The following is a 14,803-nucleotide window of genomic DNA, read 5'->3' as shown; positions in this document are numbered from 1 at the left end:
TTTAGCCCCAGGCTCTTGATGACTCAAGCATATACAGTGTTTTTAAGACTGAAGTTGATAGGGACTAATTACAATCCATGATCAAAATTTAAATTCTACAAAAACATATACTGGCTGGTTAGGGAGCAGGAAGTAGCTGAGCCTAATCAAAGCATGGATTTACCCGAAGAGCAAGCTGAAGCGAAGAAAATCGCCCACGATCACCTAAAGCATAAGTTATTTTACTTGAAACGAGAAAAGAACATATTTTTTATTATTATTTCTTTAACTGGACCTCTTTAAATTTTTTCAAATACCCCTGATCTAAAGTGTGGGAGTTTTTAGTCAGAGACCGGACAGCATGGTGCTCTGTAAGTTCTGCAAATCAGAAATGGCTTTTCGCAGCATCACAACTGCTATGCACGGGCAAATATGGAGGGAGGGGGAGAGAGGATGAGAGGATGAGAGGATGAGAGAAGCAGAAAGGACGAGGGGAGATAGTTGTAGAAGGGAGGGAGGAGGAGAGAAGAGTTAAGGGGGGGGGGGGGATGTTTGTTACTGAGAGATGAATTAAAAAAGTACAGTGTAAATACAGTTCAAAGTTTCAGTGTTACTCAATTTGCACAAATTTGACCATAAGATGATTTTTTGATTGACTGCTAAACTTGAAGTTACAGTGTTTGGATTTTCCTCCTGAAAGTTACTTGAATTTTACTTAGGTTTTTGGAACAAGCTCTTGCACTAATTGTATTTTGGAGAGACTTTGTATGGGACTGTAAAAGGCTGATTAGCAGTTCAGACTGTTGTTGTGGAACAATGCCTTGCAGTGCATACTTTGTTTGTTGTCATATGTGTTTGTATTTAAGAGAAGATGATTAAATAAATATAAATGACACAAGATTTTCATTATTATATTAATCGAGTAATAAAAATAAATCATTAGATTAATCAATTAAGCGAAAACATTATTGTTCGATTAATCGGTAAAAAAATAATGGAAAGGTGCAGCTGTACTCTACTGAACCTGAAAGTGTGAAATATTAGAACACATACTATAATCTGTTTGATTATGAAAAACATGGTTGTAAGGCAACTCTAAACTCATGATGTTGCATATACACAGAAACTGTTGTGCTGTAACGGAGCCATCTTGAAGCACTGACGCTCCACTGGACCTTAAATCCTCTGTGGGAGCACAGCAGGGAGGCATCACACTCTAGAGCTGGAGGACTGTGATGACCACACCTGCATGTTTTTATCCTTCACGCCCACTTCATCCGAAAACCAAGCAACTCTTCCTCTGCTGACTTGGACTTGAGAATTGCAGACAGCAACTCCCCTCCCTCCCTGGGCTCTCCGCCCATACAGAAACCAATTTGCTGCGCAGTGAATTCTGCCGTGGCCGATAATTGACTATTTTGTCCGCTGCTATAAATTCATCTTCAAAATTAATGAGGTTGATGAAAATGAATCGTCATCAGCAGGGGTGCAGGTCTGATGGGGTTCGTGTTGCGCCTGACAAGGTGCTGCAGAGAGGTTCATTCCCACTTGACCGACAGTCTGAATTTCTTGTAGAACCAAAATAAAAATAAACTATGAAAATCTTAAAAATCATTCTGGTCATTCCTTGTTTCTGATGGGTTTAATTTTCAACACCAGCCATCTTCATTGTAATATGCCTTCTTAATTTCCCCATCAAGGCTATAATTGAAGCGAACGAAGGCATGTAACAATATCGACAAACCACAACGAAGCTTTTACCATCACGAGAGACGAGGGTGTCGAGAGCAAAAGCACAAACCACATACCACATGTTTCACAACGGCATCCTCATTAACTTGGATAAAACAAAGAGAAATCTTCACTGTCCTTGTTTCTTGATTACGCCCCGACTGTGTGCTACATAACAAAGGCTATTTCAGGAACGCCAAGGTTCATTTCCATGTTCAGAGTAATTACTGAGTAATTTACATTTGTTTCTGATGCCATTCTGCCTCGGCTTTGCACAGTTAAAAAGAAAGAGCTAATTTGCTTGATTCACATTAGCTAAAGCCTACGTATGACCTCAGAATAACACACTCACTTCCATCCCTCGGATTCATAGTGATGAGCTGCAGCAGAACCCGAACTAGGCTGTTCTGATGTTGGGCCCTGATAGTAACTCTGGGCCTCAGCGGGACTGCAACAGCCGAATGTCAGACCCTTTGTGAAGCCATTCCATCAACATAACTACTGTCATTTAAGAAATTACATTTCTACTTTGTTTTTTTATGGATTTCTCTGGGCAATTTAGTCTGGTACCCGGCATGTAAGTTGTGTAACAGGTAAAAAATATATTGATATAAATTTATGGGTATGGCCATAGAAATGTAATCAACCCTTACGGGACTCTGACTCCCCCATTCCAGAGGGAGAGTGATGTGAGAATAGTAAAGTATCATCATACTTATATTGTCACATATCCTATTCAGTTCTGGCTGCAGGAGCTGAGAGCAGCCCGGCGACTGCTGCAGCTTTCCAGTCTTGATATGCCCAGCTGCCTTGTACGCACACAGCTTTTTGGGCGATTTGCAAGGGCTGCAGAGAGCACCATCACACAGGTTTCAAACACTCTTTGATGTACGCTCAAGTTCACAAGGCATTAAACCATCAAGTAAGGGAAAGCTGGGGGGGGGGGGGGTTGGGGGTTGGGTGTGTGAGCGGACCCTCTAAAATATGCTGAAGCTGGGTAAACAGGGCTAAAAGAGAATTGGTAAGATGGTGGAGAGTGTGAGCATGTGACTGTCTGTACGCGCGTGTGTGCACATGAGTGGCGAATCACGACTGCACTGGAGAGTGTGCAGGCAGAAAAGGAACAACCACAGGCCGTTATACACAGGATTTAATTGTTTACCAAGCTGGTAAAAATGGAGGCAGCAGGCGTCAAAGGGACCACTTTACAGCACCGTAAGAGGTTTCACAGCCTCTGTGGCATTCACTTTATTGAGAGCTTAAATGGGTACGGTGGCCAGAGGTTACTGGCAAAGGATGAGGGAGTAAATCATATTTTTTAGGCTACCTGTGATTGTGAAGCCTGCCACCAGTGGAATTAGCGATGATGACACAAGTAGAAATTTGTAGTTTTTCCATAATGAAAGCAAAGTATAAGTGGGGTGGGGGCTGAGATGAAGGTGGGGGCAGGTGGCAGGCCTGTCAGTCACCATCAGTGGGTGGTAGATTCAGCGGGTGATTGGTTTTTGTAACCTGGAGCTGAGGGGATGGGTGGATAGAGCTTTCAGCACTGCTTTAGATGACATATTGCATGGATGTAACATCCGCCCTGTTGCATTTCCTCTATAATGGCTTGGAAGTAATGACACAGCCTTGCACACATTGAAGCTGCATGTAAGTGTTTGCTGTTTGAGGTTAAAAAGCTCTTGCTGTGCTCCAGAAGCTATTATTTGAAATCCAATTTTTTTTAAAAGGTCCTCGTGAGAATAAGTTTATATTCTTTCTTCTTATCTGGTTAACAGTGACTCTTCATTTCTCAGGAAAGTTGTACCGGATGTAACTACAATTTGGCTTTTTGGAAAAGTTAATAAGGAACTCCTGCCTGAACAAGGTCGGCTCCCCAGTCGGAGCCGGGTCGCTAAAGTGCTTTTATTTGTCGGTGTGGTCTGTGCTTGGACTATCAATAGCTCATATCCGAGGAATGCCGCTTTTATTGGCCCAGCTGAGCTCTTCCTCCGACATGACTGACGTTACATTCAGTGTGTCTGCCAGCAGGAAACGAGGGCTGGATGCTCGCCAGAGGACAGCATGGCATGCTGGGACAGGAGGATGGACGTGAATCTAATTGAGTGCGTACATGTGCTCGGACTCACACACAAACACACCCGTACAAGCACACAGTGAAGTGGCCCGGGTAATTCCCTTTGAGAGAAATTGATTGAAAACTTAAATAGAACCAGCGGTCAATATGCAATTGAAACGCCATTCATAATGAAACTTACCTCGACCCTCTTCAAAAACACACACCTCCCTCTTCACCAACAGTCTAACTAGTAATATTGCTCATACTAAATCAGCTAGAAACATGTGTACAACTTTTTTGCCTGCAAATCAGGCAGATGGGAGAAGCTTCTGTGTTTCATCTTCCAGCAGTCAGATAGGGGATAACCATCAAGGGAAAGGAGTGTGCGTTAGCATTAGACAGTGTGCCAAGAGTTTGGTTCTGAAGAACAGATAAGCACATAAATAAAACTGTGAGCTGCTGCAAAATGATGAGAGAGATAGAAAGGGAGAAGGACGTGGGGGGTGTGACACGTGAGAATGAGTCAGAGAGAAGAGATACAGAGAGGAAAAGAAGAGAAAGGGAAACTAAGGAAGACACGTGGAGGGGTTTTCTTTGTATATATTCTCAGCTGGGTCGGGATCCATTTGCCGAAACCGAGACGTTGGCTTCCAAAAGTTCACCCTGAACATTAATCTGCTTTTCTCCTCAAAGTGGCTTCAGGAAAACCGCCGATCCCTCCTCCCAGCAGGACAGTGGCTCCTTAAAATGAATGTCCTTCCTCTTTCCTTCCTTGGCAGCAAAGTCGTTGATTAGTGTGATGTTTTAGTGTTTTCCTGAATGTGTGTTACTCCTAACAACTTCTAAAATCATATGAATGTGTGTGTGTTTGTGTGTGTGGCCAATCCCCTTGCAGTAAACAGGCTGGAGGGCAATGGGCCCTTCCTGATGAGGGATTAGACCAGGCTTTTTAATTAAAGACTTTAAGTCTCTAGTGTAGAAACTCCACACAGCACTCCTCATTCCTCTGGAAGCCTTCAACAGCAGCAGCAGTGATTGACAGTAGCTGCATTCGAATCCCAAGCAAAATATTGCAATATTAGATTATCTTTTAGGATATGTCTCAGAGTGCAGTGGCAAAAAGTTGGCGCGTAAAACACCATCCTCATTTCCAAGTTGTCGTAGATTTCCCGGAGTTTTGTCGAGTTTTTCAAATGTAGATCTGCCATATACTCTGGAGGGAGTTCTTCTCCGTGCACAAAGAGCGATGCATTCAAAAATAGAAGTGAAAACAGTGTTTTCAAAAAGCAATGTACAAGCACACGCTGCTCCGATGAGGGCGCAGATTAGTGATATCAGATGGGATCATTTCTCAGTATTGGAGTTGTATCACATAGCCAGACTTATCTCTACAACGCTGCGTCAGTGCTGGAGAATCATTCTGCTATAGGGGAAGGAATGGAAATAGTTTGTATTCCTCAAACCAATCACAATTCTCTTGGGTGGTGCTAAGCCCATGAAGCAGTGAAGGAGCTCCTGCACAAAAGAGTTGGAGGGGAATTTGGTTTTGTGGCACACTTACACGTTAAGATGTGATCAGAGTCATTAAAATGGGATATTCCCAGCCCCAAAAAAACAAAAGAGAGAATGTCATCACAGATAGGTACCCAACAGCAGGCTTATATTCACAGTTTACATTGAAAGACTTTATACCCAGTAGTCAAAATGCTAGCAAGTCATTCAGGGGAGTAAATGTTGCAGCTTCTATTTATATGTTTTGAAATGAGCATCAATTTATGGCCATAAAACGGCAAAAAAAAACACCCAGCAATACAAAAACAAACCTGAATTCATTTTTTTTAAGTCACTGGCATTGTATTTCCTTTCACAGGGATTTTCCGTGTCCTCATGCTTCAATTATAAAGTTATACCATAAATAGAAACCCTTTTTAATCTCATATCATAACACTACAGTGAGAATTTATACTGTGTTATTGGTGCTAAGAAGTGTTCTTGTGGGGTTATTTTTTGTACTTCCGACAATGTCATTGAGGGATGATGAAAGAAAAAATTCAAAGGATGGAAAATAGAGAGACAGAGAGAGAGAAAAGACCATGCAAAAGAAAGAGGAACACAGAGAATGAGCCTCACCCCAGGAGGTGGAAGCAGCAAGCAGTGACTTGTACTTTAAAGTATAAGACTGTAGCATTATTTGGCTTGTGATGAAGCAGACTGTGTTGTGCACTGCTGCTGCAGCCTGTATGGGCAAACACAAAATGGTGGCGCGGTGGGCGAAGCCATACTGGTATAAAAATCCACTCACCTTCACGTTAGCTGACATATCCTTACAGAAAAACAACAGAACATAGTAGAGGACAAAAATCAACAAAGGAGAATCAAAGAAGCAGAAAACTAAGGAACTGGCTCATAATAACAGAATAATCAAATAAAAAAAGCGATGAGAGGGAGATGGAACCACTTTGGGCTGTGGGAATATGGGATTTAGCGTTCTTTACGATGGAAGTCTGGAAGTAGAGGAACAGAAACTCTGCGTCTGGGAAACAGGTATCTATAGCCATATTTTGAAGCAATATTAAAATAGATCAAAGGGGATTTCTGGGTTTTTGCAGCTAAGCTCGCTTTGGAAATCGTGTGCCTCAACAATGCAACTGCTCTGCAGTGTCCTGCTAATGTGTGATAGTAGGAACCAGGTTGAATTGACTTCATGAAGTGCAATAACGAAGACACCATCAGTTTTACCTGCACATCAGATATACAATAACTTCCCATGTATTTCTCAGACTTGCTGGCAAACTGCAAGCATTGTCCTACATCAAAACCATATGCAAATGGGGTTTTATACCATTTGTCTTGAAGCCAGCAAATGTATGTGCTTTTTTTCTAGTATTCAACACATTGATCTGTCTGTCAATGCACTGAAACTAAGCTGAGAGCACCTTTGCGGTTACCTTGGTTTCTGTGCGTCGTGTGGTGCCATCATCAGATGTGACCACCGAGACGTGGGAGGTGGGGGTGCCAGGGTCCTCCTCTATGGTGACCGTCTCCTCCACCACCTCCTGCGGCTCCTGCATCATAGCCAGGGATGTGGCGTTGCTGGGGCTCTGCTCCTGCACAGATGAAGGGAGAAAACTAGTTATAAAACACTGCAAGACGTTCAGTTCTTACACAACAAGGAAAAATATCTGCAAAACATCCAGGTAATCCTCCATCAGATACACAGCGAGATGAAACGTTAAATGGGCCACTGCAGCAACAAATGATATTTGAATACAGCGGAGACAAATAGAGCAGGAATAAGAACAGTGCAAATTAAGGGAATTAAACATGATGCCATCTATAATTTCCACTGAGACACTTGAGCTTCAGCTAGTGGATTGAAAATGTGAAACTCAGAACACGACTAATGTGTTGAAAATAAAGTATACTGAGGCAAGGAGAGGACTGAAAAGTCTTTATAATATAAAAATAGGCATAGAAGTATGTGCAAAAATATGTAATCAAATATAATACGATATAAAATTGCGTACAACTGCCCTTTAAAAGGATTCACTTCGTCAAAGTTATGCAATCAATGAAAGATTTTACTAAATGTGTACACCTCCAGGAAAGATCACAGTACATGCAGAGGTGGTGTTTGGGCAGAACAACAGACAGAACAGTAAATATTGGAAAGTTCTGAGAAAAAAAAGTTTTATTACATATTAACATTTTTTTAAACATTAACTGTTAAAATAATCTACGGTCATTAACATAATTTCAAAGTGCACATGCTACATATATTATTACTATCTTAAGGGATGTTTTATTCAAGGTTAGGCAACTAAGACTTAACAAAACTGTCTTTGTGGCAAATAAACTTTGGTTTATTTGCCACAAAGACAGTTAAGTTGCTCAAGAGCCGATCTTGTCAGTGGAGGGGAAAATCGTGGTTATGGTTGAAGGAGCCTATTGGCTAACAATTGAAGATGAATTAGTTTCTGGGGGCAATGGCCAATATTATGAGACTTCAGGTGTAGACAGCGTATATCTGGGGCAAGACTCCATATTCTGTTCACTGTTTACAGTCTGACTAGTTTCTTTTATCACACAAGTTAAATGTTTCCCCACACAAACACACCTCTTTTGCTCTCCACACAGACTGTTGACCTGCAGGTAACCAAAGCCTGTTCAAATGTGATTGGTCAAACTAAAACAGAAACTAGAAGGTGTCCGACTCCAAAATCATGTCCTTTACCAATATTCTCCATTTTCACATGCAGAATCTGATTATAAAGTTTAAACACAGTCATCTGGATTCGAAGTGGGAAACAATACAAACCCATCCCATACCCCATCACCTTGACTAGGTTCCACAGAGCAAAGCATATAAAAGCCCCTAAAATAAAGCAGTTGTAAGTTCACACACTCTTAACGCCTGTATCACACACAGGTAGGAAACTATAAAGCTATAGTTTTCTTAGTTTGTTTCTAGTGCTGACAGTCCATGATTTATTTGGCTCTAATATTATATCCAAACACTGCAATGCAGGGTAGCTACAATTCCTCAGCTCTTGAGACTTCAAATTGAGTTAAAGCTTCTTTCAAGGCAAGTAAAAGGCTGGAGGACTGTTTTTGATTCATGTTTCATTGCGAGACCATGAATTCGAAGAAAAAGTGTCCATGGGCTAAGGATGAAAGTGAGGGTGCAGCCCCAAACCAACTCCACCTGACCATGTGTGAATTCGTGAGAAAAATGTGCTTCTCTCTGCATTTCCTGCTGATGTAAAATGATATGAAGTCCATGGTTGGAGGTGCAATGCCATGGCGTGGCGCGCTGCTCTGCGTGAGTGTGACAAAATTACAGCCCTCGTAACTGAGAGGGGAAGGAAAGCACATGAGGCAATCTTTGATAACCAGAACAGCATGGAGCCAGGAGAGGGAGAGGAATTCGAAAGTAATGGAGAGGGCAGAGAGGGAAACAGCTGGAATAGGATGGTGTAGTGGAAAGAGGGGAAGAAGGACAAACAAGGGGGCTGTATATTTATCATCCAGGTTGCTGTGACTGACCTTAGAGATTTTTTTGTTTGGAATTTTCATTGTGTTAACTTCCTGCTACTTCAACTGCCTGGAGAAAGTATCAATTAATTCCTAAATGTGACAAAACAACAAGACCTAGATCTTCATAATGCCTTTTTAAACTTGCTATGATTCTGCAGTGCTCCCTCCCATTATCGTAACAAACTTTCCTCACGTAGAAAAATGGTAAAAGCAATCACATCTTTCTGTCCGACCAATTAGACCAGATGTCGGACTCAGTGAGACAGAGTCAAGGCCAATGAGCGAGCAAAAGGAAAAGTGCCAGTGTTGTACTCTGCTGTGTTTTCTTAAAATACTACAAGAGATGCCTCATGGAGGAAAGCCTGCCTCTTTTCTTCATGTCTTTGAAGAAGCTAACAAGTGAACAATTCTCCATTGATTGGCCAGCTCATCTCAAGTTTCAAAGCCCCGCAAAATCCTCATTGATCTTAGCTCCTTCTTGCTGATCAGTCAAAAGTTTGCACTTCTTATGTTGAGGATCTTTTCCACCCTAATCCGTCAACTCTTCGGCCTCTCTATATCCCTGCTGGGAAAAAGACCTGGTCTCTTGTGTTAAGCGTTCATGCCTCAGCTCCTTCAGCAGCACAAAGAGCATGAAAACCTTCTCTATTTACCTGCTCCACTCTATCCTCTGACTAAGAGTCAATTAGCACTCTGAACTGAGCTGAGTTAGGTCATTACACTTGGAAAGAGGGCTCATTATTGGGGTTAATGACAAGAAAGGCTATGTCCTGCATAGAAAGAGGTAGATCTATCTATGCCTGACCACTGGTGAGCTGTGGAAAACACATTTTTTACAACTGACCTCAAGCTAAACAGCCTGACTCTGCTGGGAAGGGCCTTTCAAATGGTATACAGAAAATGTCAGTGGTGATTAGTCACCTTGTTCTACCAAAATGTAAATGTGAATTAACTCAGTGCTGAAAACAACAATGCATCATACCTCATACGAAAGCTCAATATGCGACCATGCTATTCAAACAGCAATATGTAATAGTACCGGCAACATCCTACACTAACACTGCTTAATTAATCGGACATTAATATTGATCACATTTCTTGCATTCCCACAGTCAAATGAACACTATCATCTGTTGTATTGATGTTTAAAATGCGTGCTCTGCTCGTAGAACACTCTGCTGCATATCAAATGCAAAGCGTTTCCTGAACTAACAGCCAGTCACCAGGTAAATTGAGCTGTTTTGGTTTCACATTTGGGAAACTGTCGCCCCACTGCAGCAGCGGTTCGGAGTAACAAGAGAGCAGATTAACATATTTATTTTTAGTGAGCCTATATTTTGGGTAGAATTTTACTATCATTTTTGTTGCCAGGAGATGCACTGTGATGAAGGACCAGTCCTATTTTGATGCAAAGATTTTGAACATTGGCAGGAATGAAGCACAAAATGGAAGGGAAAGCAGTGCTCTGTTCATTTCAATGAGAACGTGTGATCAAAACATATTTTGTGGATAATGATGAAAATAATTGTGATAGTAATTTTGGCCATAATTGTGCAGCCCTCTCCTACACTTGTTTAAAATACATAGTACTTGGTAAAGCACTTGACAGAGAGGAAGTGGGGATCCTTAGAGGCTTGCTGACAAACTAGCTTCTTGATCCAAGCTTAATGTGGTGTCGCTCATTCACTTCCTTCCTCTCCGCTCTCTCCCCCCTGTGCCTCTGTGTGCACTAAGTGAGAGAGTGGAGTTGAACTCAACGTTACAGCCCCTAAATAAATGATTAAAAGCCGTCTGGCCGTAAGCTTGCGCGCCTGCCTGCTGGTCCCAGGGGGGATAGGCGGCTGATTCAGTGTCCAGGACACTCGGTCAAGAATACCCTTTAGTCAAGGGCAGGAGAAGTGACGCGCAGTGAGTTAATGGCTAATTTCAGAGAGATGAATGATAAAGTGGAAGAGGGGTACAAGAGAGAGTGTGATGGAGGGGGAGGCAGTATCTTTTGGAAATAGTTTGAATTAGCCAGATGAATAGAGGTAATCTCAAGGTTAGATTGGTGAGTTCATGATCTTATGGCTCAGAATAAAATTGTCTGATCAGCTGGATCAGGGTAACAAGGGAAAGGTCTTTCTCAGCGCAAAAGTACAGGGATCAATGATATGTAAAGCTGATCATTTCAAGAAGGCAGGAAACTAAAACTAGCACTCAGAAGAGTGCATACCTTCGCCAAGGCCCAACAGTCCCCTTAAATTCCACCAAGCCACACATTGTACATGCTAATAGATATAAAAACGCTGATGAATACATAGCATCTTTGGCAGAGGTAAGCATAAATTATGAACCAAGGCAAGACTATGTCTTGTAAAGATCGAAAAAAAACATACACCTTTAGGCTACTGAACCCAAAGGACAGTTGTCTTCTTGCCAAACCAGAAAGCCGGACAACCCAACTTGTGATGAGGAGAAAACTGCTCTAAAGCTTGTCCTGTCATGTCACTTCTGTTGGTCCAGTCGTATCAGAGAGGCTGAGGTGTCTGACAGGGATTTGCCTCTGACATTGACCTACTGATTTGTACAAGCTGCACTTTATCCTGTCCGATGTGTTTGGCACAGACTGTAAAGAAGAGAGTTTGGAGGATAATGAAACCTCACCTTTCAGATCTGTGACAAAAACAATCATTGTCTCAATGGATCAGATTAGAAATGTACTTGTACATGAATTAAAAAAAAGTTTACCGTTGCTACTGTTGCAACATTATATTAAACTACAGTAAAGCATTATCGATATATCCACAAAAGAATGAGAGGAGACTTAAGCACTCAAGCTCGTCCATACCTCAACGATGCGATCAATGCCTCTAACAAACAATACCCTTGACAAAAGCCCTTAAACAATCTTCTCTGGATTATATTTCATTACAATAGATCACGCAGGGACACACAGCTCCTTAATAGCGACTAATCTCAACTGTAATGGATCGTTGTACTGAGAAGAGAAAAGAAGGAGGAGTAAGTGGAATACAAAAGCAGGAGATGAAGTGATAGAGCCGTGTCAATTAGCGGTGGCCTACTATCTCCCATCAATCCACACCCATTCATCATCAGTGTTCAATAAGATGCTCAGTGCAGTCTGAGGATAGAGAGATAGAGTAAAACGATGGAAGTGTAAAGTCTACTCAGATAAGAGACGTCCCTTTCCTCCGAGGACAGAGAAAACTTCAGTTGGAGTTAAGGAGAATGAGTCATCACTGCAGTAGGTTTACAAGGTGTAGAGTACAAAAGGTACACGTGTTATTGATGTTCTAGTGTAGTTACATGAAGCAAATAATGAGGGTACAGACTGGAGGCTGAGTGCTGTTAATATTAATATTTTACCAATATTATCTGATCTACTGTGCATCAACTTTTCAAACTTAACATATACTTTTAATTTTGGGAAAACATTCAAGTCATGGAGCAGGTTACATTTTAGAAATGTGATGCACCCTGGTGGCCTAGTGGTTAAGATGCACATGATATAACTGTAACGTCCTTAGTTCTGTGTCCCTGCCCCTGTCTTACTGCCCTATGTTTTCCTGTTTGTGTCCCTAACCCTGTCACTATCTAATGATGTATCTAATAAGAGTTCAAATGAATCATATATTCTCATACTACTGTATCAGAAACACCATTTGCACTAAAATGCCTGTATTTTATGGGCAACCTTTTCAAATGTATACATATATGATATTTCAAATTTTCAATATAATGCCTAATTTCTATATCAATACAAAAACAGATTGTATTTTCAATAATTTTTGAATACTATTAATACTTAGGAATATGAATGTGTTTTCTGCAAGTTCCTTTGATACAACTGCTGCTATACAGCAATTCCCAGCCCTGCATCCACCTGTAAGTTCTGAGCACAAGTTCCCCTTGGGAAGTTATCATCGTCACTCCCTGCTCTCTGCTGTGCAGGGTTTGTTTCAGGACTGATGAAGTCGGAGCCTGCACACCTGTGTGACTGAAATCAAAATCCAGTCAACAAATGGTAAAATCATTACATATATCTGGAATATTTTGATCAAAAAATGTATCAAAATACAGCAGGAATCGATTCAATCATTTGCGTGGTGCTATAAAACCCTTTCAGTCGGCAGCAAAAACAAAGCTGAGCTTCAATAATCCAGTGTCATATGCAGGATAGTAATAATTAGGACCAGTCTCTGTGTAGAAAATGTCAACTTAGATATTTTTAACTGAGCTTAACTTTTGACAAGGCACTCACATGTGACAACGAAAAGCAAAAGAGCATATTATCTACAAGAAGTGATTCCTATGAACATTTTTCCTTGTGTCAATTATTGCAGGTGTACATGAGGACAAGTCTCCCACTCACTCCTACACAACCTCAGTGAGCAGAAATGAGATCAGTAAGTCTCAGTCTGAACACAGTGGGTGGGAGTCTTGAGTTACTTTCAGGCTGAGACAACAGAAGCTGTCAGATCGCCACCTGGTCATGCATTCCAGCATGATCAGAGTCACCTTCCTTCCTGATACACACAAACACGACATGCTCCGTCTTAGTCTGACCTGTGCAGGGACTAACAGGATTTCACTGCAGAGACATGCCAGCAATCATTACATGGCTCTTGCACAATTAATCCTCCAGCAAAGATCGTCTGGCTAACCTTGGGTCGTCCAATTTCCCATCAGCCCCTTCTGCCTCTACTAGCTGCTCTCTCGGCAGCCCTACACAGTGAAGAATCATATGATGAAATTCAAAAGAGAGTGAGGGAGAGAGGGAGCATGCACTAGTATGACCCAGTGTGACCCATCATTTTTTTTTTTTAAACAGCAAACTGTGACCGAAAACATCCATCCAAAACAAGGCTTGTTTGTGGGATAAAGCAGAGGCAAAGGGAAGTCAAGTAGAGGAAGGGGAACTGGAGAGGCTGACAATGCATGGCAAAGTCCCAACACAGCATGCTCCCCCAGGGTAAAAAAGAAGGAGGGGTTATTCAGTCACATCCAAGGCCAAACAGGCAGGCCTCATCTCAGTTACAGCCGGGGGAGAAGTCCCCACACTGGAATGATTGGAAATCCAACTGACCTGGCGCTGCGGTGCATGGTGAAGATCTTTGTGTATGTGCATGCTTCAATTGTAAATATTCCTCCAGTCAACAGTACGAAGGGAGAAACGCACACACAAACACACACAAATAACTGAAGGGGAGAGGGCCAAAGCCTTCATGATGCAGATGGGAATGATGGGACCTTAATCTCTCCGTCTCTGGCGACTGATCCCGGGCCAAATCTGGGCTTCTCTCCCTCTCTCATCTCTTTCACGCTTGGCCTCCTGGTTTCAGATGCCTTCATCATTTCCCACCCTGGTCCTGCCTTTCTACCCCTTCCCAGAAGGCCCCCCCCCCCACTCCCACACACACACACACACACACACACACACACACACACACACACACACACACACACACACACACACACACACAAAAACTCTGCCTCTGTGCCCTTTTGTTCCTTTGCACCAGCGCCTAGAGACGGGACAACATTCGGGTTAGTCAGCGCACTTGACAGGCTCCAACTGTCAAAGACTGAGGCCACCTCGGGAAAATCTCACAACCAACTGCTCAGCCAAATAAACCCTGCAGCTAAAGCTTGATTGCTTCCCAACAGGGCATCGGGACCACATCACTGCAAACCCACTATCTAGCGACAGATGGAAACCCCCAGTCGACCCTCTGCAACACTCAACACCACCTTGATCTCAGGAAAGACTGATATTCCCATTCAAATTGGCCGGGAGATGTTTTGAAATGTTGTGTAATTTCTTACATATGCTGTCAATTATAAACCCAAACACGGTTGCGCACATGGAGTCACATGCCACAAATGTTTTCCTCGCAACTCAAGGCATGGAGTCAGTTAAGGGCGCAAACATGCAGAAAGTCACTCAACATTAAGATTTTCATTACATAGAGAGGTAGAAGAGGATAATAA

The 14,803-nt window shown here is 42.2% G+C and overlaps 1 protein-coding gene across 10 annotated transcripts in view; it reads right to left on the bottom strand.

Annotated features, from left to right (window-relative positions):
- Positions 1–14,803, bottom strand: part of arvcfb (ARVCF delta catenin family member b) — a 228,590-nt gene that overhangs the window by 75,201 nt on the left and 138,586 nt on the right. For 7 of the 10 annotated variants that reach the window (XM_034594796.1, XM_034594802.1, XM_034594801.1 and 4 more), the window contains 2 exons: positions 6,721–6,879; positions 6,075–6,095 (listed from right to left, as the gene is read on the bottom strand). In XM_034594796.1, the coding sequence (XP_034450687.1) occupies positions 6,075–6,095; positions 6,721–6,879 (180 nt within the window). The remainder of the gene's footprint in view (positions 1–6,074; positions 6,096–6,720; positions 6,880–14,803) is intronic. The other 3 variants (XM_034594799.1, XM_034594800.1, XM_034594805.1) reach the window with 1 other exon arrangement.

This window comes from Hippoglossus hippoglossus, chromosome 9 (assembly GCF_009819705.1).
Source record: "Hippoglossus hippoglossus isolate fHipHip1 chromosome 9, fHipHip1.pri, whole genome shotgun sequence".
Taxonomy (NCBI): Eukaryota; Metazoa; Chordata; class Actinopteri; order Pleuronectiformes; family Pleuronectidae; genus Hippoglossus; species Hippoglossus hippoglossus.
Note: the sequence above shows the minus strand (reverse complement) of the source record. Positions and strands in the feature narration are given on the sequence as shown.